The 27,628-nt window shown below is 36.8% G+C and overlaps 1 protein-coding gene across 1 annotated transcript; it reads left to right on the forward strand.

The window, feature by feature from the left end:
- Positions 1-4,304: 4,304 nt before the first annotated feature.
- On the forward strand, positions 4,305-8,319 carry LOC146475756 (uncharacterized). Its single transcript, XM_085115332.1, has 3 exons — positions 4,305-4,546; positions 5,890-6,057; positions 8,130-8,319. Exons 1-3 carry the CDS (start codon positions 4,495-4,497, stop codon positions 8,288-8,290), a joined length of 381 nt encoding a protein of 126 aa, XP_084971458.1. The 5' UTR covers positions 4,305-4,494; the 3' UTR covers positions 8,291-8,319.
- The last annotated feature ends 19,309 nt before the right edge of the window (positions 8,320-27,628 follow it).

Here is a 27,628-nt window from a genome sequence, read left to right on the forward strand (position 1 = left end):
CGAACCAAAATTTCTCGATGGTTTCAAGAATATGAAGGCTGCCTAACGGCAGCAAATATATTAACAATCATTTTTGAAACGATGTTTAGCAATTATTTCTCAGTTTCCTGATTACTTTAGCTAGTCTGTAGTTTCGCTGAAATTGTGTCACATTTAAAGTATCATACCACAAAAGAAATGAGGTGGGGTGTCCTACCCAAAAACACAAAAATTTGTGTTCTAGCTTTGGATGTGCACTGAAAGTTAGAACACAAATAACGCATTTTACCTTCTTCTGTCGAGGTTACCGTATACCTTTTGAGGCGTCTCGCGTCCGTCCGGTTTAAACTGTATCAAATTAAAGCTTATAGAGCTGGCTATCAAACTATACCAAGATTTTTGAAATAAAATGAATTGCCGAATTTTTAGCACTGTTTTCTCGAATCAATTGTTTTACTTAGAGGAGACAATTTAAAGAGCTAAAACTCAAAGGGAATTTGTTCGTTTGCCTTCAAATTTGGACAGTAGCTACTTCAACATATAAACAACAAAATTTTGTCTGCGAATTTTTTCTTTCGAAAGTTTTTTTCTCCGAGAGCGATTTTTGTACGATCACTCCACATTTTTTTTTTGTCCTATTTCGAAAATGTTCTGTAACTTTTCACTGTGATTGAATCTGGCAAAACGCAGACACGCTTTTTTTAGCGCTTTGGGTCCGGAAACTGAGGAGCAAATTAAATTAGCGAAAAACAAAATTCGCTTTCACTTGTAGCTTTAAAAAGGTGATTCGAACGCTCATATTTAGAGGTCGTGAAAAATTCGACAATTTATTTTCTTTCAAAATTCTTGGTATAGTTTGATAGCCAGCACTATAAGCTTTAATTTGATGTATGGGCTTAGGTATCTACAGGTTAAACTTGACGTGCTACATCGCTTGGACGCGAGACACCTCTAAAGGTATACGGTAACATTGAAGGGACACAGTCACCTGGTGCACATGTGCATTAGATACCATTTCTTAGCTAATTTGCATATCACCCTTCATCACAAGTCTCGCGCTGAGAAGCGCATCCTTTGAAAAATCTTAACAAATCTTGTCGAGTCGAAGTATTTGCCAGTCGAAATAGTGATTATAGTGTGCTGACTGTGAAACGTAGAAACAGCTAAGATAATTTTTCACACGATTAAACATTAAATAATTCTTCGACTTCAGAGGTATTCGTTGACGTTTGGCTTTCCCTGGACAAGTCCATCAGTAAATTCTCCATGGTATCAAGAAAATGAGTGTTCTAATATGACATTGTTTACATGAGAAGCAAATTGAGTTCAAATATTAGTGGATATGTCAATTTTAAAACGTAGCGAATCGACTGAACTGCAGTGTAGCGAAACGACTTTGTAGCGAAACGACCGGTAAGCTTTATTTCTGCTTTCAATCATATATTTTGCTTTTATAATTTCGTTTCTACAACTTCTCCACTATCTAAATTTAGGAACCAAACCCATGTCATTGCAAGAACGCTTGCTCGATCCGTAGTGTTTTGTGAAATAATTTTTAGGTGATTTTTCGGTATATTTGAGAGGAGATAGTTTTTCTAGAAGGATTGGTAAAATTAAAAGAAATAAGAAATATTGAGAATTAGTGAAGTTTTAAAATTAGAATTTGTAGTTAATAATTCATAGATGGACACCAAGTTAGTCCACTAGCAACCTGGAGTGCTCTTGCGTGGGTATCGACTGTCTGTTAGTGTTCCAAAAATCATTTTCTTTCTTCTATCCCTTCTTTAAACCTCTTCAAATTTCAATCAAATTTAGGTTTAGTCCCCCCTTAAGCCATGTCAAGTGGCGGAAAAATGGCGTTTAGGTTAAGTCCCCCCTTAATAGATAACGGACGCAGATCAAGCATGATTGGCCAATATTGACGAGACACTGGGACAAAAAACATGCATAATTTAAAATAATTTAAGGATCGGAAAAGCGTGGCAGTATTCGATTCAAAAGTAGCGGCCTTTTGTTCTCTCAACCGAAAGTCGCGACCTGTGTGGTCCTCTCGTCAAGAGCTTCGCCTTAGAAGAGTAGAGTTGGAGTCTCCATGAGAAGAAAAAAACAAGATAACGGGCGCAAGAGGGCTTGTTAGTATGTAAACAACAGAAATATAATATATTAACAACCATTTTTGAAACGATTTTTAGTACTTATTTCTCAGTTTCCTGATTATTTTAGCTAGTCTGTAGTTTCACGGTTTCACTGTAGTTTTTAACGGTGTCACATTTAAAGTTTCAGATCACAAAAGAAATGAGCTCATTCAAAATTTTCACCCTCGAATACCTTTTGGCCAATTTGTTTACTAACGTTTCTTCGTTTTTCTTATAGTTTAAATACGTTTGTTTGCTTGTTCAGTGAGTTCTTCGCGAGAATTAAATCAGCTCCGATGCGTTTCAATTATACCTATATTTCAACCACCTTTACGCTTAGAGGATAATAAATGCGCTGATACTTTTGAATATGGGGATTTGCAGAAACCCTCTCAAGTCAAATGAACTCGATATTTTCCTGACGGGAATAGCACCCTTTTAATAACGACGATAACCTTTTCATTTATTAACCTCTGTCAGTATGTTTATAGCATAAGGTCATCATCGCCTTGGGTGACTCCCAATGAGAAAACCTATTTAAGGGGAGATTTCACCTAAATTTGAATGAAATTTGAAGAGGTTTTAAGAAGGGATAGAAGAAAGAAAATGATTTTTGGAACACTTACATACCCGCGTAAGAGCACACCAGGTTGCTAGTGGACTAACTTGGTGTCCGTCTATTAATTATTAACTACAAATTCTAATGTTAAAACTTCACTAAAACTTCAATTTTTCTTATTTCTCTTATTTTTACCAATCCTTCTAGAAAAACTGCTCCTCCCAAATATACCCAAAAATCGCCCAAAAATTCACAAAACACCCCACAACACAGATTCACGGGATCATAGTAGGGCTTTTGGATTGCTTGAAACGTGAACGAGATATTTCCATTAAAGCCATGTCAAGTGGCGGAAAAATGGCGTATAGGTGAAGTTTAGCTGATTGGGACACATGTCCTGCGGTAGAATAGTCACAGGTTACCATGACATTTTGCTGGTACTGGTGCCCGTTGATTTCTGGGTGAACACTTTACCTTCATATTTCATCTGCCTACCCAAGAACACAACACAGTGATCGCGGCAAGCCTTATATGTGCAGTTCTAGCTTTGGATGTACACTGAAAATTGGGACAAATAACTTTTAACGTTTTATGGTTATCTGTTAAACTCGCAAGCTACATTGTCTTTAATGCAAATGAATGAATTAATTATAAAGCCACATCTGAGTAAGAATTTCTAAGCTTTTAAATAATTTACCACTTAATGGAGTTTCTCACGCTGGATACATTTGAGTGAAAATAACTTAACGCTAATATATTTTGCCACTTAAATATTACATCACTTAATGGGGCTTGTCACGCTGGATACATTTGAGTAAAAATAACTTAACGCAAAGATATTTTACCACTTATATATTATATCACTTAATGGAGTTTGTCACGCTGAATACATTTGGGTAAGAATAACTTAACGCTAAGATATTTTACCACTTAAATATTATATCACTTAATGGAGTTTGTCACGCTGGATACATTTGAGTGAAAATAACTTAACGCTAAGATATTTTACCACTTAAATATTATATCACTTAATGGAGTTTCTCACGCTGAATACAATTGAGTTAGAATAACTTAGCGCTAAGATATTTTACCACTTAAATATTATATCACTTAATGGAGTTTGTCACGCTGGATACATTTAAGTGAAACTAACCTAACGCTAAGATATTTTACCACTTAAATATTATATCACTTCATGGGGTTTGTCACGCTGGATACATTTGAGTGAAAATAACTTAACGCTAAGATATTTTACCACTTAAATATTTTATCACGTAATAGGGTTTGTCACGCTAATTACATTTGAGTGAAAATAACTTAACGCTAAGATATTTTACCACTTAAATATTATATCACTTAATGGAGTTTGTCACGCTGGATACATTTGAGTGAAAATAACTTAACGCTAAGATATTTTACCACTTAAATATTTTATCACTTAATGGGGTTTGTCACGCTGAATACAATTGAGTTTGAATAACTTAGCGCTAAGATATTTTACCACTTAAATATTATATCACTTAATGGGGTTTTTCACGCTGGATACATTTGAGTGAAAATAACTTAACGCTAAGATATTTTGCCATTTAAATATTATATCACTTAATGTTGTTTGTCACGCTGGATAGATAACAAAGGAAGATCAAAGATGATTGGCCAATATTGACGAGAGACTTAGTCGAAATAGATGCATAATTTACCAGCTGACCCTTATAAATACGTGAGAAGATCTCTCTGAACAAACAAACGTCTTTGGAATATCAAAGCGACTGAAGTTGGTTAAGAAGATTAAGCCTTTTAACAAGCCAAGAGATTTCAAGAATGAAGCTTCTTAAGGTCATGTTCTTCGTTGCATTGATGCTTTGCGCAAACGGTAAGATGTGATTTTATTAGTGTGATAATCTCGACATACGTTTTATTTGTGTTCTTTTGGTATTTTCCCCTACCCTCTATGAGTTTTATCTTCTTTTTTTCTTTTTTTTTTTTTTTCGTAACCAATACATGCTTTATACAATGCAATCAAGTACTAATTTAATTTTCGAATTTACATACCACTTGTTTGGACCGAGCGCCATTTTGGTGTAAAATACGGTTTAACTCAGTCAACTTCAGTCAGCAGCGATTAACGTTTAAAACAGGCATATTTCCCGCACTGATGAAAATCTCCATTTGAATAAAACAGCGATGAGACGTTAAAAGGTGGAATCTCAAAAATTCAGCGTTTATTGCCATATAAAATAAAAAAAGACTTGATTATCTTGTTTTAAAAGGTTTGAGAATTTTTTCTACGAACGGCAAACCCCACTGGGTAATTAAAATTCTACACTAGTAAGGAAAAAATCTGTGGTTGTTTCAATGAACACTTGTTTGGAAAGCGTCGTCTTTGGATTTTAAATTTGATGAAAGACTAACGTTTTCTTTACTGAAGTGTCACCCTCAAGGTTTCATAAGATGAAAATGTCTATTTCCTTTTCTTTTTCTTTTCGGAGGAAGAAACATCGCGCTCAGGCTGCGGAATAAAGCAAGTTAGGATTTTCTGGAAGCCAACAGCGGCTCTGGAATTCAGAAGATAAAATTTTCTGCGAGTGCACTCATTGTATTTTGTTAACAATAGGCGCGTCTTCAATCGAGTGTCGAAAGTTCGCGTTTACTTTGGTTTTGCATTACTACGCTCTGTGATTGGTTTACAAAACTCGCGCCACTTTCTCAACCAATGGGAATCCAAACAAAAACCAATCGCGTTTTCCCGCGCTTGGCGCCAGTTACATGCATTTGCTTCGAATTCTGATTGGCTAGTTGTGTTATTTACATCTGTTGCGATTGGCCAGAGTAACTGCTTTGGTTTTGGTTTTACGGCACTCAATAGGAAAACGCTCTAATATCGGTATAGTAACTTTGTACGATTGAAACATGTTAGAATAGGAAATCAGTGCTGTTGGACTCAAGTTCTATTTAGCAATCAAAGGAGTTTCTGTTTTTGCAAGTTAAGTGGGCGTCTCCAAAATTTGTTTTCCCGTGTTTGTGGTACGTTCTTCGCCATTTTTCATAATGTCCATTAATTGATCGATAAACATTTCCATTCGAGCTGAAAAAAATATTGTCACGATTTTGAACTGCCGTTTTGAATGTAACGCTGTTTGTATGTCAAATATGGTCACTCGTAGGAGTATTTATGGGAAAGAATTACAATTTAATGGCCTAATTTTTTTCTTGCAGTGAACGGCGATTGTCGATCAGGAAGAGAGACTACGAAGGGAAAATGTTGTGTTTGTCCTTTTGAGTATAAAGGGAAGACGTACAACAAATGTACAACAACCGACAACTACGGCGTTCCGTGGTGTGCACTTACTTCTTCGTACCAATCCCCCAAGTGGGGCGACTGCAGTAAGTAGAAAACTGAATTAATGAGAAACAATCATTTTGCAAAGGACCCTGGTATAACGAACCCGTTTACAACGAATAGAAGTCCTTTTAAAATGTCCAAAACAGAAAAAAAAAAAAACAATACAGAAGCCCAAGCTTTAAATATACCCTCATATAACCCCAGCACGCGACTGGACTTGCGTGCGACACAAATTATCAGGCTGCATTAAGTAATCGTTTTAGATTTCGTTGTGAAAAACTAGACTAAGCATTTCTCCGCAAGTGAGCAGGTCGGTCTGTGGAAAGATATGGATCTACAATGTTTTCAGCTAGAGTAACGAAGATAATAAAATTTCCCTGACTGTAAATTTTGCGTCAAGGGATAAGTTGGATCACGTAAGGTATCACGTTATAAAATACAGTCGAACCTCCCTTTGCGACCATCTCTCGTAAGCGACCACCTCTCATTAGCGACCACTTTTCCAAAATACCAAAAGTTTTCAAGCCAAATCACTACAGATGGAAACTCTCGTAGGCGACCACCTCTTGTAGGCGACCACTTTTAGAGATGATTGTTTAAAATTTTCAATTGTTTTTAACCTCCCGTAGACGACCACTTGACGCACAATCTGCTGTATCTCTCATAGACGGAAATTGAAAAATGTGTCGCTGTAACATATTGCCCACATCATTACAGGGGACGCCGTAAATCTCACAGCCGGGGCTGCCGGAAGTGTTTTCCTATCTAGCTTAGCATTGAAACAATTGATAAAATACACATGCACTATTCTTCACACTGCATGAAATAAACTTTAATCAAATCAGGGGCACCCAACGACAGTTTTCTCTCAGATCCTTTGAAACGCTATTTTAGGCTATCTGGAGTGCCTTTAAAGCTCGGTATGTTCATTTTAGGCTGCGCTATAATATTTTTATCTGTTCGGTCATTCTAGGGGAACTGCGGTCTTTTCGAAATAACTAGGGCATTTTTTCCATTTCCCGAAAACCTTAGGTCTTATTTCCTTTCGGAAAATCTTAGCTGACCTTTTCTCGGTACCCAAAACGGCATTTTTATCAATCCGAAAACACTGGACCTTAAATTTTCCATATCACGAAAGTTCGAGGTGAAAGTTCCCCTCAGAAAACTGGATGGGATTAAGGACCCTCCGAACAGATAATTTACCGAAACGATCCGTTGGGTGCCCCTGTCAGATTGAATACCTTGTAGGACAAAACTCTCTTATCTTTTATCGTGTCTTATCTTTTTGCTTACGTTCCGTTCCCAGAAAAATTTACACCGTGCCACCTGGAGTAATAAGAGTCAAGTTTCTTTCACAAGAATTGTCTTAATCGCTGTAATAAGTAATTTGCGAGATGCAAACAATGATTATCATAGACTCTAAGATCTTTTTGCCTAGAATAATTTTGGACCAGTCTAAATATACTTGTAGCTAAGAAAAGTTATTACTATGGGTTTCGATAAGAACTGGCAAAAGGGTTAGGCCTCCGCGATTACCATATGTAAATTACCCGAAATTTAGACCCCCTGTGGTCTGACCTCTGGTAAGCGACCACCTCCCGGAAGCGACCACATATCCTCGACATTGTGGGTGGTCGTTTACGGGAGGTTCGACTGTATACTTAAATTGCCGATATGGCATCCAGTTTTCTTTGTATTAATTAATAAACACAATTTGCGCTTCCGATGGAGATTTTCAACATTTTACCTTCTATGTTTGGAATGATTGTCCTCGAGTTAAAAATAATGAAAGCTTGAATTTTAGACTAAACAAATACCTTTGTTCAAAGAGCAATGAAAACTATTTCTCCCAATCAAAGCCCCTGAACCAGCCATAACAGGTTAAATCATTCTGCCACGATAATGACATCTACTTTATCTCTTCAGCTTTGTTATCAGTTATATCAACTCCTCGTATAAGGATGATTTTGTTCTTTTATTTGATTGTCTCCCTTATTTATTTAGATCTGCAGTCTGCTATGCATTGTTAAAATTGTAAAAGAATGTTTTATTGTCTTCCTTTTTTAAAAAAAATGTTTATCGCGAACCACTTTTCCGTTGGATTTGTTTTTAGAGTGTACCGAAGCTGAAGAAAGCGCCACAAACTGTCCTGGCGGGAAAGTGTGTCAACCAGCTCATGATGACAAAGAAGCGAAATGCATCTCGTCGCATAATAAGGCGTTCGAGCGCATTACCCGCAAAAATATAATTGGGAATCCAGTTAAAAGAAAATGAAGCAAACTGGCTCAAAAACAATAAAGTGCTTTAAGTGCAATTTATGTTTTATCGTCTTTAATCTCTTTACCTTATTGAAAGAGCTAAGTAACCACGCCAGGTCCGTCGTCAACTTTGGGAAAAAGTGATGCGTTGGTGAGGAAGTGGGTGGGGGAGGGGGGGCGTGGAGATTTTCAGCTTGCACATTTTTTTTTTTTTTTTTGGCTTGTCGCCCATTGCTTGTGCGAATTTTTATTATTATTATTATTATTATTATTATTATTATTATTATTATTATTATTATTTTTCTCAGGTGAAATCCTCTGTACGAATTTTTTTTAGACAAATATTGCTTTGTCGTTTACAACTTAAGAATTATTTTACAACAAAATTGTTGTACTTTGTACGTTTAATACTCAAAGACCATTTTTTTTGTCATAATATAAGCCCAACCTTCCATAAAACTCTGTAAGCTCATGCCCTGAAGCTATAACGTAAAAGGAGCCGTTTATCAATTAAGAAAGCCAAGCAAAAAAACTAACGATTATCGGCCTGAACTATGAGCCGAGGAAAATATGGTTCAGCGTAACGAATAAAAACACTCAGCTTGGCTCTTCCAATGATCCAAAATCAGACAAGTCAGGCAATGACATTGCAATCAATTAAAGCAAGTGATACACTCGGACACCAACCCACGGCCTCGCCAATACCTTATGCATGCGCACAGCCATATTACCCAGGCAGTGGCAGCCATGGACATCTGTTTCGGCCTTGTTAGGCCTCATCAGCATGGCATAGCCGTCGGGCACGGAACGACCAGAAAGCCTTGTATCAGGCACCCTGTACAATCGAGGCGGGTGTAATAACATTGCCACTTGAATGCAGACTACCAACAGAGCTTGTATCGCCGGGATGAAATTTTGAAAACAAAAAAAGAGGCAATAAAAACGCTATAAGAGGAAGCCAATGAATCTCATGGTTTTCGATCCTCCGCGCGAGTATGAGAGTCAAGAAAATAAGTTTTCCGTTGAATGATACCGAGAAATTACATTTCCCTGGAAGGGTAGTACTTACCTAACGGGGAGATGTGGTTCGCCGAAGCCTCGTCGACTGATATGAGCAATACACTTTATCCATTGAATCATTCGATACTGGAGACGCAGGTTATCATGGCGTTCTGCTGGTACTAGTTTATACCTGGGTAGACAGACGAAATATGAAAGTAGGGTGTCCTACCCAAAAACACAACACAGCGATCCCGGCCAACGTGATATGTGTTCTAGCTTTGGATGTGCAGTGAAAAGTAGAACACAAATAACGCATTTTGCCTTCTTCTGTTAAACCCGCAAGCTACAATATCCTTAATACAAATGAATTAGTTATAAGGCCTCATCTGAGTAAGAGTTACTAAATGTGTAAATACTTAATTACCACTTAATGGGTTGGTCAAGCTAAATACATCTCAGTAAGAATAATTTAAGGCTAGAATATTTCAACAGTTATTGGGGTTCGTCACGCTGAATAGATAACGGACGCAGATCAAACATGATTGCCCAATATTGACGAGACATTTGGACAAAAAAAACATGCATAATTGAACATAATTTAAGGATCAGGAAAGCGTGGCAGTATTCGATTCAAAACTAGCGGCCTTTTTGTTCTCTCAACCGAACGTCGCGACCTGTGTGGTCCTCTCGTCAAGAGCTTCGCCTTAGAAGAGTAGAGTTGGACACTCCATGAGAAGAAGAAAACAAGATAACGGGCGCAAGATAGAGGGCTTGTTAGTATGTAAACAACAGAAATATAATATATTAACAACCATTTTTGAAACGATTTTTAGTATTTATTTCTCAGTTTCCTGATTACTTTAGCTAGTCTGTAGTTTCACTTAACGGTGTCACATTTAAAGTTTCAGATCACAAAAGAAATGAGCTTATTAAGAATTTTCACCCTCGAATACCTTTTGGCCAATTTGTTTACTAACGTTTCTTTGTTTTTCTTATAGTTTAAATACGTTTGTTTGCTTGTTCAGTGAGTTCTTCGCGAGAATTAAATCAGCTCCGACGCGTTTCAATTATACCTATATTTCAACCGACTTTACGCTAAGAGGATAATTGAAATGCGCTGATATTTTTGAATATGGGGATTTGCAGAAACCTTCTCAAGTCAAATAAACTCGATATTTTCCTGACGGGACTAGCACCCTTTTAATAACGACGATAACCTTTTCATTTATTAACCTCGGTAAGTATGTTTATAGCACAAGGTCATCATCGCCATGGGTGACCCCAAATGAGAAAACCTATTTAAAGGGGGACGAGAACATAGCTTTCTTAACATTTAAATAGAATTTACAGTGGCAGATACATCCATCTGAAGTAGATACAAGTTAAAACGCGCCTTTTAACATGTTAATATAACAATAAAAAAAATGAAAAATAATTTGAGCAAAATGCTCCCCCGTCTCTGCTCCCCCCTACCCCCCTCATTGGGGTAGAGTTACTGGGCGCAGAGTCTCTGCAGAGTCCCACCCTCACCGGTCCACTCGCCGAGGGAGCTCCAAAAACCTGATGATGCTGAAAACAATATATATAGGACGCGAAAGCGTCTTTCCCTCCCATGTGGGACACATTTTCTTAGACGTGCACGAGGCACGGCCTCGTTTTGGTGCGAAGCTTGTTTTCGTCCTATAGCGTCATAAAATCACTTTTTTCGTTCACAACTCTGACAGAAGTCTTGAACGCGTGGATTTCTTGACATCTTTTGGGTTGATGTCGATTACATCAAGGATTTTCTTGAAAATGTTCGTCTTAAGGTGGGGGTTCACCTGAAAGCCGTTTTCACACCGCTTAAAATCGGTCAAATGGAAATATCTTGTTTGCATTTCAAGCAATACAAAAACCCTCCATTCATAACACAAATCAATGATTTGGGGTGTTTTATGAATTTTTGGGTGATTTTTAGGTATATTTGGAAGGAAATAATTTTTCTTGAAGGATTGGTAAAATTAAAAGAAATAAGAAATGTTGAAGATTTAGTGAAGTTTTAAAATTAGAATTTGTAGTTAATAATTAATAGACGGATACTAAGTTAGTCCACTAGCAACCTGGGGTGCTCTTGCGTGGTTATCGACTGTCTGTTAGTGTTCCAAAAATCATTTTCTTTTTTCTATCCATTCTTAAAACCTCTTAACAATTTCACTCAAATTCAGGTAGAGCGCCACCTTAAGGGGGGATTTCACCTTAATTTGAATGAAATTTGAAGAGGTTTTAAGAAGGGATAGAAGAAAGAAAATGATTTTTGGAACACCAACAGTCAGTTGATATCTACGCAAGAGCACACCAGGTTGCTATTGGACTAACTTGGTGTCCGTCTATTAATTATTAACTACAAATTCTAATTTTAAAACTTCACTAAAATTTCAATTTTTCTTATTTCTCTTAATTTTACCAATCCTTCTAGGAAAACTAGTCCTCCCAGATATACCCAAAAATTCACAAAACACCCCACAACACAGATTCACGGGATTATGGTAGGGTTTTTGGATTGCTTGAAACGTGAACGAGATATTTCCATTAAAGCCATGTCAAGTGGCGGAAAAATGGCGTTTAGGTGAAGTTTAGCTGATTGGGACACATGTCCTGCGGTAAAATAGTCACTATTGTTAGTTATTATTGTTATTATTATTACTATTATTATTATTATTATTACTATTATTATTATGATTATTATTATTATTTTTCTCAGGTGAAACCCTCTGTACGAATTTTTTCTTAGACAAATATTGTTTTGTCGTTTACAACTTAAGAATTATTTTACAACAAAATTGTTGTACTTTGTAGGTTTAATACTTAAAGACCATTTTTTCATCATAATATAAGCCCAATGTGCTGAAGCTATAAGGTATTAGCAGCCGTTCATCAATTAAGAAAGCCAAACACAAAGAAACTAACGATTATCGGCCTGAACTATGAGCCGAGGAAAATATGGTTCAGCGTAACAAATAAAAGCATAAAAACGCCAAGCTTGGCTCTTTTAATGATCCAAAATCAGACAAGTCATGCAATGACATTCAATTAAAGCAAGTGACAAACTCGGCCACCAACCCACGGCCTTGCCAGTATCTTACGCATGCGCACAGCCATATCACCCGGGCAGTGGCAGCCGTGGACAGTTGTTTCCGCCTTGTTAGGCCTCATCAGCATGGCATAGCCGTCGGGAACCAAACGACCAGAAAGCCGTGTATCAGGCACCCTTTACTGTCGAGGCGGGTGTAATAACATTGCAACTTGAATGCAGACTGCCAACAGAGCTTGTATCGCCGGGATGAAATTCTGAAAACAAAAAAGAGCCAATAGAAACGCTATAAGAGGAAGCTAATGAATATCATGGTTTTTGATCCTCCGCGCGAGTATGAGAGTCAAGAAAATAAGATTTCTGTTGAATGATACCGAGAAATTATATTTCCCCGGAGGGGTAGTACTTACCTAACGGGGAGATGTGGTTCTCCGAAGCCTCGTCGAAACCGATGCATATGTGTACGGCCTGGGTACCACAATATAAAAGAAATGAAGCGCATGCGCTCTTCCTTGTAGCGGTGGAGAGTGAGGTCGTATCGATTGGTAGTACAAGGGTGGGGAGGATAGAGTAGCTCCAATGGCTTGGAGACCAAGAATGCTCATATCAGTCTACAAGGTGTTCTAAGAACCACATCTTCCCGTCAGCTAAGTACTAACCCTCCAGGGAAATGTAATTTCTCCTTCAACCCTCTCCGACCGATAGTTGCAATACTGGTGCAGAATTCCAAAGCAATACTGCCAAGCGAAAAGGACAATGCAAAATAACATACCCAAAACAGTTTAATACATTCCATAAAAGGCATGCTGTACAATTACGCAAAACCTTAACAACAGCAAAGTATGCAGAGGGAAATTCTGCAATATAGGCAAGAAATCAGAAATAAATCTGGTTGTTCAACACCGCCATGGCAAAGGCAACATTAGACTGCTGTCTGTGATAAAAGCGTTCGAAGGTCTGGACGGAAGTCAAATCCGCTGCTTCCAAGATAAGCTTAACAGACAGACCTGCTGCAGGCGCCGCCTCCTACAGTAGTTGAGTGACCAATATAGACCAATTCGATTTCCGCTATCCGTAAGGCCCTTGTTAGTCATCGAGAGACAAATTGGCTTGAAGTACCTTTGTGTGGAGAAATATAAGACGCCAGCAGCTTTAAGGATCTACGTAACGTCTCTGTCCTCTCCACAAAGGCCGCAAAGATACGAATGACGCAGATCTTGAGACTTTCCGGAAATGAGGTAAGAGAATCTTGCGGGCTGGGTGACCAGGCCTGGAGGTCTTGATGTGTGCGTGAAGGGAGAGTATGTGCTTTTACTAACAGAGTTCGAGGTCTGCACTTAAAGTTACGGACCGAGTTTTTTCCCGTTGATAAATCGACGGGAAAAAACGAGGATCCGTATCTTAAAGTACGGACCGAGGAAGCGAGGTTAGTAAGATATTTATTATATCTCTGAGGTTAATCGGTCGCGCGGGAAAGGAAACTAGTTAAAGTTTAGCGGACCGTATAGTGAAATACGGCCGTAAAATTGACCAATCACACCGCAAGTACTAACTGAGAGATTTAATAAATTCCCATGAACCCTCCTTCCTGAGGAGAGATAAGTTAACTCCAAAGAAGACAGTCCATGAACTCGATCTTGCTGCTGATGTGAGTGCCAACAATAGGACAGTTTTGTAAGATAGCTGCATCAATGTCAGACCTTCTGTAACGGATTCAAAAGACTCTAAAAATGATAATGCAGTGTCAACATTCTATGTACAACAGCATTTGGAATGGTAGGTTTACTCTTAAAAGAAACCTCCACCCTTGGAATAAACAAACGTTTAACTTTTAAAAATACAGTCTAATTTCCAATTTCGTTGGAAAACATAGAAATAATATATTATTCCTACTATATTATTTTTTTATATTATATTTCTGTGTCGGACAAAACGGGAGTTGATTATCGCCTGTTTTCGCTTTTAAATTTTCCGGGTGCCGCCATGTTGGATTTCATGACGTAACACGGTCACACAAACGAACTTCTGGTTACTGACAATGACGGCAACCGTATGACGTCATAAAATCCAAAATGGCGGCGCCCAGGAAATTAAAAAGCGAAAACAGGCGATAGTCAAATCTAATTTTTAGCACACTTGAATTAACAAATCAACGGCAGTTTTTCTATGGTCCATACTCTTATAGGCCATAAAAGGACGTCATAAAATGTTCAAGACTCAAGTGCAACAACAAGCCGCGGGCTGCGGGTAAAAAGAACTGGGCAAAACTCACCAAAAAGGCGGGTAAATAAACTGGCCAAAGAAGGCAGGAAAAACTGACCTAAAAAGGCGGAACATTTGACTAACAAAGGCGGGAAAAACTGATCAAAAAAAGAGGGGGAAAATTGCCAAAAAAAAGGGAGAAAAAACTGACTAGAAAAGGCTGGAAAAAGTGACCACAAGTTTTCGAAAAGAACTAACCAAAAAAACCCGATAACAACTGAAGAACACAGCGAAAAAAATTACATTACCAAAAAAGTCAGAAAAAACTGCCTAAGGGGTATGGAAAGTATTATCTGGAGTCTGAACACAGTTTGATTAGAGGGCGTGAATAATACTCGTTTGAGATGTTGTATAGACTGCAAGATAATCCGTTTTTATAAAGAGCACGAGATCTTACTATATGTATCCTATCAATAGTGACTATTCATTTAAGTTCTTATTTTCTTCGTTTCAGTGATTTTCCTTCTTCTTTCGTCTGTTCCAAATCGTTCAAGAGGTAAGTGAAAAGTCAGCGTCAAAAGCAATACCTCCAGCCCTAGGGCAGTTTTTAAAGTAATATATCAACACGAGGAAGAGTGTTTCATCCCATTTGCAAACACTGAGAAGTTGGTTCAAAAAACGAGGTCGAGTCGAGGTTTTCTCTTTTTAACCACGAGGTATTTGGAAATGGGATCAAACACTCTTTCGTGTGCTGATAGAAGTTCTCAAGCCAAGCATAGTTTTTGGAGAAATTCACAACAGACGTTCACCAAATTTTATGATAATTAAGATCACATTTACAAACCTTCTTCACAGCTGTAATTTCCTTTGTTGTATCTTCTTGCATTATTAATGAGGTTGGGAAATAGTGATCGAAAGTGGATAGGAAGTACTTATTTGATCTTAGTTAATGGCAAAATTTAGTTGAGAAATCACACATCCTTTCTTAAGCTTACAAACTTCGCATCGTCCAAGCCTTGAAAATCCCTTTGAAACACTAACTAAATATCAACGGCTACCTCTAAAGTCTTTCCCTGGAAAACTCTGCGCCCCGTTCAAGCCATTAGTCAAAAAATGCCATGAACGTGTGACAAATTCCAACGCCTTTTTATCGGTGCTGCTTATTCTTTTATTTTTCTAACAGTGAGCAAGAACATGAGGATCAAGACGCCTTTGCTGGGATTTTTAATGGCTCGTTATGAGACAGAAAACGAAACGAGTACTGCCCTTCTTTACTTTCATTTCTGCAAGAGGAAGACGATGGGATTGTCGCTTTCTATAAGCGCCGATTGCCATCGAACGTTTAGTTAACTATTTCCTTTTATTGTTAAAATATAGTTACTTATGTGTTGTTCATTAGATTAAATTAAATTACAGTATTGTACAGTGGAATCTCTCACCTTACGGACACCTCTATTATACGGACACCTCTCTATTACGGACAGTTTAATTGCTCCCTGAGAGACCGAAATCCATGTGAAGCCTTCTTCTCTAAAACGGACACCTTTATAAAATGGACACGTATTCCTGTCCCCTTGGTGTCCGTAATAAAGAGGTTCGACTGTATTCTGCACAACGCCTAGACAATCGTGTCCCTTCCATGTACGAACTGAAATTACAATCGGTGCGATTTCACAGCAAGATTGGAGGTTGTCGTTCAAAGATCTGTTAATTTTTTGAGCCAATAGTGAGATTCAGAATTAAGTTTACGGCAAATGGCAGAAATGACCACGTGACCATGTTTAGCGTATATTTGCCGCCCAATGTTTTCTCAGTAAAATTGAGTAGTTTTGAGTTAGCATCAAAAGTCCGATTTTTTTCACTATTCTAATCTGAGTACTAATTTTTTCAAGAAAACATAAACGCGAATCTAACTCTTGCCGTGAAGGCGATTCTAAATCTCCCTAATGTTAATTTAACTAATCTTAAACAGAGCAAGGCTGATTTCACAGTCAGGGAATTACATTTTTCCAATATTTCGAAAGGCGTGGCCTTTCTTCTTCAGGGTATGTTTGAGACTGACCCTGTGGCAAGAGATTTTACAATTTTAAACAGTTACAGTAGATACCTTAAAAAAGGCTAAAATTACATAAACAAAAAAAGTTACAATTTGAAATTACAATTAGTCTATAGGCATGAGTATCCCTCTCTAGCTTTGCGTACAATGTCACGATTGGATTTGATGAGTTCGAGAGGAACAAGTAACATGTCAGAAGCGTTATGGTCTTAATAAAGAAACTGTTCTGAGACTATTGTGGGTTTAGAACTTTTTGTAGCAGCGGTTTTGTTAGTTGGTGCAATTTTCAGTAAAAAATGTCACTGCATTGTGCATCTCTATACAACTAAACAATTATATAGAGAAAATCCCATTGAATATTGAAACAATAGAAATTTTGTTAATAAACAAAAAAATGAGCCCGACAATTAAACCAATTTTTATTGTTTTATTATTCATAGGTGAATTTCTCTGTCAAAAAGAGGATTTTCCACAACAGTATACGCGCGTTCCATAGACTATCTAGGCGTGAGTATCTTGTGAAAGTGTCAAGATTAGAGCTCTTATAGAAGCGAAGAAAATCGCCTTTGAATATTGAAACAATTGAAATTTGTCAATGAGCAAAAATGCGCCCGATCTTCAAAAATCGAAAAGGTCCCTTTAAACTCATTAACCAATTTCTATAGTTTTATTATTCATAGCGAATTTCTCCGTCAAAAAGAAGATTTTCCGCACCAATTAAAAGGAGTTATATAGACTATCGGGGCATAAATTTAGTGTGAAAGCGTCAAAGTTGGAGCTCTTGTACAAGCGTAGAAAATCTCCATTGAATATTAAAACAATAGAAATCTGTTAATGAGCAAAAGTGACCCCGATCTTAAAAAATCGACGAAGACCCTTTTAACTCATTAACTAATTTCTGTTGTTTCAATATTCATACGCGAATTTCTCCGTCAAAAATAAGATGTTCCGCAGGAATGTACACGTGTCAGAAATACAATTAGTAGGTCAATATTTTGTGAAAGTGTCAAGATTGCAGTTCTTGTAGGTAGCGAGCAAATCGCCTTTATATATTGAAAAAATAGAAATTTGTTAATGAAGAAAAGTGACCCTGATCTTAAAAGAGCGACGAGATCCCTTTTAACTCATTAGCCAATTTGTATTGTTTCAATATTCAGACGCAAATTTCTCCGTCAAAAAGAGGACTTTCCATAGCAATGTACGCGCGTTCGAAAGACAATTAGTAGGTTAATATTTTGGGAAAGTGTCAAGATTACAGCCTTTAAAAGTAGCGAGAAAATTGCCTTTGAATATTGAAACAATAGAACTTTGTTAATAAGCAAAAGTGACACTGATCTTCAAAATCGACGAGGTCACTTTTCACTCATTAACCAATTTCTATTGTTTCAATATTCATAGGCGAATTTCTGCGTCATAGAGAGGATATTCCGTAGGAATGTACGCGCGTTGGAAAGACAATTAGTAAGTTAATATTTTGGGAAGGTGTCAAGATTGCAGCTCTTCTAAATAGGGAGAAAATCAACTTTGAATATTGAAACAATAGAAATTTGTTAATAAGCAAAAGTGACCCCAAACTTCGCAAATCGACGATATCCCTTTCAACTTATTAACCAATTTCTATTGTTTCAATATTCATTGGCGAATTTCTGCGTCAAAAAGAGGATTTTCCGCTTGTATATGCGCTCGTTGGAAAAACAATTAGTAGATCAATATTTTGTGAGAGTATCAACATTGCAGCTCTTGCAGGTAGGGAGAAAATGGCCTTTGAATATTCAAAAAATTGAAATTTGTTAATAAGCAAAAGTGACCCCGATCTTCAAAAATCGACGAGGTCCCTTTTAACTCATTAACCAATTTCTATTGTTTTAATATTCATACGCAAATTTCTGCGTCATGAAGAGGATATTCCACAGGTATGAACGCGCGTTGGAAAGACAATTAGTAGGTTAATATTTTGGGAAAGTGACAAGAATGCAGCTCTTCTAAATAGGGAGAAAATCAACTTTGAATATATTGAAACAATACAAATTTGTTAAAGAGCAAAAGTGACCCCGAACTTCGAAAATCGACGAGGTCCCTTTCAACCCATTAACCAATTTCTATTGTTTCAATATTCGTAGGCCAATTTCTCCGTCAAAAAGAGGATTTTCCGCAGGAATATACGCGCGTTAGAAAGACAATAAGTAGGTCAATATTTTGTTAAAGTGTCAAGATTGCAGCTCTTGTAGGTATGGAGAAAATAACCTTTGAATAGTAAAACAATAGAAATTTGTTAATGAGCAAAAGTGACCCCGATCTTCAAAAATCGACGAGGTCCCTTTTCACTCGCTAACCAATTTCTATTGTCTTAATATTCATAAGCGAATTTCTCCGTCAAAAAGAGGATTTTCCGCAGGAATATACGCGCGTTAGAAAGACAATAAGTAGGTCAATATTTTGTAAAAGTGTCAAGATTGCAGCTCTTGTAGGTAGGGAGAAAATCGCCTTTGAATAGTAAAACAACAGAAATTGGTTAATGAGCAAAAGTGACCCCGAACTTCAAAAATCGACGAGTTCCCTTTTAACTCATTAACCAATTTCTATTGTTTCAATATTCATAAGCGAATTTCTCCGTCAAAAAGAGGATTTTCCGCAGGAATGTACGCGCGTTAGAAAAACAATTAGTAGGTCAATATTTTGTAAAAGTGTCAAGATTGCAGCTCTTGTACGTGGGGAGAAAATCGCCTTTGAATATCTAAACAATCAGAATTTGTTAATGAGCAAAAGTGACCCCGATTTTCAAGAATCGACGAGGTCCCTTTTAACTCATTAACCAATTTCTATTGTTTCAATATTCATAAGCGAATTTCTCCGTCAAAAAGAGGATTTTCCGCAGGAATGTACGCGTGTTAGAAAGACAATTAGTAGGTCAATATTTTGTAAAAGTGTCAAGATTGCAGCTCTTGTAGGTAGGGAGAAAATCGCCTTTGAATAGTAAAACAATAGAAATTTGTTAATGAGCAAAAGTGACCCCGATCTTCAAAAATCGACGAGGTCCCTTTTCACTCGCTAACCAATTTCTATTGTCTCAATATTCATAAGCGAATTTCTCCGTCAAAAAGAGGATTTTCCGCAGGAATATACGCGCGTTAGAAAGACAATTAGTAGGTCAATATTTTGTAAAAGTGTCAAGATTGCAGCTCTTGTAGGTAAAAAGAAAATCGCCTTTGAATATTGAAAAGATAGAATTTTGTTAACGAGCAATAAAGACCCCGAACTTCGAAAATCGACGAGATCCCTTTCAACTCATTAACCAATTTCTATTGTTTCAATATTCATTGGCAAATTTCTGCGTCAAAAAGAGGATTTTCCGCTTGAATGTTCGCGCGTTGGAAAAACAATTAGTAGATGAATATTTTGTGAAAGTATCAAGATTGCAGCTCTTGTATGTAGGAAGAAAATGGCCTTTAAATATTCAAACAATAGAAATTTGTTAATAAGCAAAAGTGACCCCGAACTTCGAAAATCGACGAGGTCCCTTTCAACTCATTAACCAATTTCTATTGTTTCAATATTCATAGGCGAATTTCTCCGTCAAAAAGAGGACTTTCCGAAAGAATTTACGCGTGTTAGAAAGACAATTAGTAGGTCAATATTTTGTAAAAGTGTCAAGATTGCAGCTCTTGTAGGTAGGGAGAAAATCGCCTTTGAATATTGAAACAATAGAAATTGGTTAATGAGCAAAAGTGACCCCGATCTTCAAAAATCGACGAGGTCCCTTTTCACTCGCTAACCAATTTCTATTGTCTCAATATTCATAAGCGAATTTCTCCGTCAAAAAGAGGATTTTCCGCAGGAATATACGCGCGTTAGAAAGACAATTAGTAGGTCAATATTTTGTAAAAGTGTCAAGATTGCAGCTCTTGTAGGTAAAAAGAAAATCGCCTTTGAATATTGAAAAGATAGATATTTGTTAACGAGCAATAAAGACCCCGAACTTCGAAAATCGACGAGATCCCTTTCAACTCATTAACCAATTTCTATTGTTTCAATATTCATTGGCAAATTTCTGCGTCAAAAAGAGGATTTTCCGCTTGAATGTTCGCGCGTTGGAAAAACAATTAGTAGATGAATATTTTGTGAAAGTATCAAGATTGCAGCTCTTGTATGTAGGGAGAAAATGGCCTTTAAATATTCCAACAATAGAAATTTGTTAATAAGCAAAAGTGACCCCGATCTTCAAAAATCGACGAGGTCCCTTTTAACTCATTAACCAATTTCTATTGTTTTAATATTCATACGCAAATTTCTGCGTCATGAAGAGGATATTCCACAGGTATGAACGCGCGTTGGAAAGACAATTAGTAGGTTAATATTTTGGGAAAGTGTCAAGAATGCAGCTCTTCTAAATAAGGAGAAAATCAACTTTGAACATTGAAACAATACAAATTTGTTAATAAGCAAAAGTGACCCCGAACTTCGAAAATCGACGAGGTCCCTTTCAACTCATTAACCAATTTCTATTGTTTCAATATTCATAGGCGAATTTCTCCGTCAAAAAGAGGACTTTCCGAAAGAATTTACGCGTGTTAGAAAGACAATTAGTAGGTCAATATTTTGTAAAAGAGTCAAGATTGCAGCTCTTGTAGGTAGGGAGAAAATCGCCTTTGAATATTGAAACAATAGAAATTGGTTAATGAGCAAAAGTGACCCCGATCTTCAAAAATCGACGAGGTTCCTTTTAACCGTTAACCAATTTCTATTGTTTCAATATTCATAGGTAAATTTTTCCGTCAAAAAGAGGATTTTCTGCTGGAATGTACGCGTGTTGGAAAGACAATTAATAGGTCAATATTTTGTGAAAGTGTCAAGATTTCAGCTCTTGTACGTGGGGAGAAAATCGCCTTTGAATATTGAAACAATCAGAATTTGTTAATGAGCAAAAGTGACCCCGATCTTCAAAAATCGACGAGGTCCCTTTTAACTCATTTACCAATTTCTATTGTTTCAATATTCGTAGGCCAATTGCTCCGTCAAAAAGAGGATTTTCCGCAGGAATGTTCGCGCGTTAAAAAGACAATTAGTAGGTCAATATTTTGTGAAAGTGTCAAGATTGCAGCTCTTGTAGGTAGGGAGAAAATCGTCTTTGAATAGTAAAACAATAGAAATTTGTTAATGAGCAAAAGTGACCCCGATCTTCAAAAATCGACGAGTTCCCTTTTCACTCATTAACCAATTTCTATTGCTTCAATATTCATAAGCGAATTTCTCCGTCAAAAAGAGGATTTTCCGCAGGCATGTACGCGCGTTAGAAAGACAATTAGTAGGTCAATATTTTGTGAAAGTGTCAAGATTGCAGCTCTTGTAGGTAGGGAGAAAATCGCCTTTGAATATTGAAACAATAGAAATTTTTTAACGAGCAAAAAAGACCCCGATCTTCAAAAATCGACGAGGTCTCTTTTAACCCATTAACCAATTTCTATTGTTTCAATATTCATAGGCGAATTTCTGCGTGAAAAAGAGGATTTTACGCAGGAATGTACGCTTGTTCGAAAGACAATTAGTAGGTCAATGTTTGTTGAAATTGTCAAGATTGCAGCTCTTGTAGGTAGGGAGAAAATTGCCTTTAAATATTCAAACAATAGAAATTTGTTAATAAGCAAAAGTGACCCCGATCTTCAAAAATCGATGAGGTCCCTGTTAAGTTATAAACCATTTTCTATTGTTTCAATATTCATAGGCGAATTTCTCCGTCAAAAGGAGGATTTTCCACAGGAATGTTCGCGCGTTGGAACGACAATTAGTAGGTCAATATTTGTTTAAACTGTCAAAATTGCAGCTCTTGTAGATGGGGAGACAATCGCCTTTGAATATTGAAATAATAGAAATTTGTTAATGAGCAAAAAATGATCCCAATCTTCAAAAATCGACGAGGTCCTTTTTAACTCATTAACAAATTTCTATTGTTTCAATATTCATACGCGAATTTCTGCGTCAAAAAAAGGATTTTCCGCAGGAATGTACGCGCGTTGGAAAGACAATTAGTAGATCAATATTTTGGGAAAGTGTCAAAATTGTAGCTATTGTAGGTAGGGAGAAAATCGCTTTTGAATATTGAAACAATAGAAATTTGTTAATAAGCAAAAATGACCCCAATCTTCAAAAATCGACGAGGTCCTTTTTAACTCATTAACCAATTTCGATTGTTTCAATATTCATAGGCGAATTTCTGCGTCAAAAGGAGGATTTTCCGCAGGAATAATCTCGCGTTGGAAAGACAATTAGTAGGTCAATATTTGTTTAAAGTGTCAAAATTGCAGCTATTGTAGGTAGGGAGACAATCGCCTTTGAATATTGAAACAATAGAAATTGGTTAATGAGCAAAAGTGACCCCGATCTTCAAAAATCGACGAGGTCCCTTTTCACTCGCTAACCAATTTCTATTGTCTCAATATTCATAAGCGAATTTCTCCGTCAAAAAGAGGATTTTCCGCAGGAATATACGCGCGTTAGAAAGACAATTAGTAGGTCAATATTTTGTAAAAGTGTCAAGATTGCAGCTCTTGTAGGTAAAAAGAAAATCGCCTTTGAATATTGAAAAGATAGATATTTGTTAACGAGCAATAAAGACCCCGAACTTCGAAAATCGACGAGATCCCTTTCAACTCATTAACCAATTTCTATTGTTTCAATATTCATTGGCAAATTTCTGCGTCAAAAAGAGGATTTTCCGCTTGAATGTTCGCGCGTTGGAAAAACAATTAGTAGATGAATATTTTGTGAAAGTATCAAGATTGCAGCTCTTGTATGTAGGGAGAAAATGGCCGTTAAATATTCCAACAATAGAAATTTGTTAATAAGCAAAAGTGACCCCGATCTTCAAAAATCGACGAGGTCCCTTTTAACTCATTAACCAATTTCTATTGTTTTAATATTCATACGCAAATTTCTGCGTCATGAAGAGGATATTCCACAGGTATGAACGCGCGTTGGAAAGACAATTAGTAGGTTAATATTTTGGGAAAGTGTCAAGAATGCAGCTCTTCTAAATAAGGAGAAAATCAACTTTGAACATTGAAACAATACAAATTTGTTAATAAGCAAAAGTGACCCCGAACTTCGAAAATCGACGAGGTCCCTTTCAACTCATTAACCAATTTCTATTGTTTCAATATTCATAGGCGAATTTCTCCGTCAAAAAGAGGACTTTCCGAAAGAATTTACGCGTGTTAGAAAGACAATTAGTAGGTCAATATTTTGTAAAAGAGTCAAGATTGCAGCTCTTGTAGGTAAGGAGAAAATCGCCTTTGAATATTGAAACAATAGAAATTGGTTAATGAGCAAAAGTGACCCCGATCTTCAAAAATCGACGAGGTTCCTTTTAACCGTTAACCAATTTCTATTGTTTCAATATTCATAGGTAAATTTTTCCGTCAAAAAGAGGATTTTCTGCTGGAATGTACGCGTGTTGGAAAGACAATTAATAGGTCAATATTTTGTGAAAGTGTCAAGATTTCAGCTCTTGTACGTGGGGAGAAAATCGCCTTTGAATATTGAAACAATCAGAATTTGTTAATGAGCAAAAGTGACCCCGATCTTCAAAAATCGACGAGGTCCCTTTCAACTCATTAACCAATTTCTATTGTTTCAATATTCATAGGCGAATTTCTCCGTCAAAAAGAGGACTTTCCGAAAGAATTTACGCGTGTTAGAAAGACAATTAGTAGGTCAATATTTTGTAAAAGAGTCAAGATTGCAGCTCTTGTAGGTAGGGAGAAAATCGCCTTTGAATATTGAAACAATAGAAATTGGTTAATGAGCAAAAGTGACCCCGATCTTCAAAAATCGACGAGGTTCCTTTTAACCGTTAACCAATTTCTATTGTTTCAATATTCATAGGTAAATTTTTCCGTCAAAGAGAGGATTTTCTGCTGGAATGTACGCGTGTTGGAAAGACAATTAATAGGTCAATATTTTGTGAAAGTGTCAAGATTTTAGCTCTTGTAGATGGGGAGACAATCGCCTTTGAATATTGAAACAATCAGAATTTGTTAATGAGCAAAAGTGACCCCGATCTTCAAAAATCGACGAGGTCCCTTTTAACTCATTAACCAATTTCTATTGTTTCAATATTCGTAGGCCAATTGCTCCGTCAAAAAGAGGATTTTCCGCAGGAATGTACGCGCGTTGGAAAGACAATTAGTAGGTCAATATTTTGTGAAAGTGTCAAGATTGCAGCTCTTGTAGGTAGGGAGAAAATCGTCTTTGAATAGTAAAACAATAGAAATTTTTTAACGAGCAAAAAAGACCCCGATCTTCAAAAATCGACGAGGTCCTTTTTAACTCATTAACCAATTTCGATTGTTTCAATATTCATAGGCGAATTTCTGCGTCAAAAGGAGGATTTTCCGCAGGAATAATCTCGCGTTGGAAAGACAATTAGTAGGTCAATATTTGTTTAAAGTGTCAAAATTGCAGCTATTGTAGGTAGGGAGACAATCGCCTTTGAATATTGAAACAATAGAAATTGGTTAATGAGCAAAAGTGACCCCGATCTTCAAAAATCGACGAGGTCCCTTTTCACTCGCTAACCAATTTCTATTGTCTCAATATTCATAAGCGAATTTCTCCGTCAAAAAGAGGATTTTCCGCAGGAATATACGCGCGTTAGAAAGACAATTAGTAGGTCAATATTTTGTAAAAGTGTCAAGATTGCAGCTCTTGTAGGTAAAAAGAAAATCGCCTTTGAATATTGAAAAGATAGATATTTGTTAACGAGCAATAAAGACCCCGAACTTCGAAAATCGACGAGATCCCTTTCAACTCATTAACCAATTTCTATTGTTTCAATATTCATTGGCAAATTTCTGCGTCAAAAAGAGGATTTTCCGCTTGAATGTTCGCGCGTTGGAAAAACAATTAGTAGATGAATATTTTGTGAAAGTATCAAGATTGCAGCTCTTGTATGTAGGGAGAAAATGGCCTTTAAATATTCCAACAATAGAAATTTGTTAATAAGCAAAAGTGACCCCGATCTTCAAAAATCGACGAGGTCCCTTTTAACTCATTAACCAATTTCTATTGTTTTAATATTCATACGCAAATTTCTGCGTCATGAAGAGGATATTCCACAGGTATGAACGCGCGTTGGAAAGACAATTAGTAGGTTAATATTTTGGGAAAGTGACAAGAATGCAGCTCTTCTAAATAGGGAGAAAATCAACTTTGAATATATTGAAACAATACAAATTTGTTAAAGAGCAAAAGTGACCCCGAACTTCGAAAATCGACGAGGTCCCTTTCAACCCATTAACCAATTTCTATTGTTTCAATATTCGTAGGCCAATTTCTCCGTCAAAAAGAGGATTTTCCGCAGGAATATACGCGCGTTAGAAAGACAATAAGTAGGTCAATATTTTGTTAAAGTGTCAAGATTGCAGCTCTTGTAGGTATGGAGAAAATAACCTTTGAATAGTAAAACAATAGAAATTTGTTAATGAGCAAAAGTGACCCCGATCTTCAAAAATCGACGAGGTCCCTTTTCACTCGCTAACCAATTTCTATTGTCTTAATATTCATAAGCGAATTTCTCCGTCAAAAAGAGGATTTTCCGCAGGAATATACGCGCGTTAGAAAGACAATAAGTAGGTCAATATTTTGTAAAAGTGTCAAGATTGCAGCTCTTGTAGGTAGGGAGAAAATCGCCTTTGAATAGTAAAACAACAGAAATTGGTTAATGAGCAAAAGTGACCCCGAACTTCAAAAATCGACGAGTTCCCTTTTAACTCATTAACCAATTTCTATTGTTTCAATATTCATAAGCGAATTTCTCCGTCAAAAAGAGGATTTTCCGCAGGAATGTACGCGCGTTAGAAAAACAATTAGTAGGTCAATATTTTGTAAAAGTGTCAAGATTGCAGCTCTTGTACGTGGGGAGAAAATCGCCTTTGAATATCTAAACAATCAGAATTTGTTAATGAGCAAAAGTGACCCCGATTTTCAAGAATCGACGAGGTCCCTTTTAACTCATTAACCAATTTCTATTGTTTCAATATTCATAAGCGAATTTCTCCGTCAAAAAGAGGATTTTCCGCAGGAATGTACGCGTGTTAGAAAGACAATTAGTAGGTCAATATTTTGTAAAAGTGTCAAGATTGCAGCTCTTGTAGGTAGGGAGAAAATCGCCTTTGAATAGTAAAACAATAGAAATTTGTTAATGAGCAAAAGTGACCCCGATCTTCAAAAATCGACGAGGTCCCTTTTCACTCGCTAACCAATTTCTATTGTCTCAATATTCATAAGCGAATTTCTCCGTCAAAAAGAGGATTTTCCGCAGGAATATACGCGCGTTAGAAAGACAATTAGTAGGTCAATATTTTGTAAAAGTGTCAAGATTGCAGCTCTTGTAGGTAAAAAGAAAATCGCCTTTGAATATTGAAAAGATAGAATTTTGTTAACGAGCAATAAAGACCCCGAACTTCGAAAATCGACGAGATCCCTTTCAACTCATTAACCAATTTCTATTGTTTCAATATTCATTGGCAAATTTCTGCGTCAAAAAGAGGATTTTCCGCTTGAATGTTCGCGCGTTGGAAAAACAATTAGTAGATGAATATTTTGTGAAAGTATCAAGATTGCAGCTCTTGTATGTAGGAAGAAAATGGCCTTTAAATATTCAAACAATAGAAATTTGTTAATAAGCAAAAGTGACCCCGAACTTCGAAAATCGACGAGGTCCCTTTCAACTCATTAACCAATTTCTATTGTTTCAATATTCATAGGCGAATTTCTCCGTCAAAAAGAGGACTTTCCGAAAGAATTTACGCGTGTTAGAAAGACAATTAGTAGGTCAATATTTTGTAAAAGTGTCAAGATTGCAGCTCTTGTAGGTAGGGAGAAAATCGCCTTTGAATATTGAAACAATAGAAATTGGTTAATGAGCAAAAGTGACCCCGATCTTCAAAAATCGACGAGGTCCCTTTTCACTCGCTAACCAATTTCTATTGTCTCAATATTCATAAGCGAATTTCTCCGTCAAAAAGAGG

This window comes from Pavona decussata, unplaced genomic scaffold (genome assembly GCF_977016875.1).
Source record: "Pavona decussata unplaced genomic scaffold, jaPavDecu1.1 SCAFFOLD_83, whole genome shotgun sequence".
In the NCBI taxonomy this organism is placed as follows: Eukaryota; Metazoa; Cnidaria; class Anthozoa; order Scleractinia; family Agariciidae; genus Pavona; species Pavona decussata.

Bases quoted from the DNA above. Each gene is read 5' to 3' on its own strand.
- LOC146475756 (XM_085115332.1), top strand. From the start codon at position 4,495: ATGAAGCTTCTTAAGGTCATGTTCTTCGTTGCATTGATGCTTTGCGCA. The intron at 4,547-5,889 runs GTAAGATGTGAT...TTTTTCTTGCAG, and splicing joins ATTGATGCTTTGCGCAAACG to TGAACGGCGATTGTCGATCA. The intron at 6,058-8,129 runs GTAAGTAGAAAA...ATTTGTTTTTAG, and splicing joins CCCCAAGTGGGGCGACTGCA to AGTGTACCGAAGCTGAAGAA.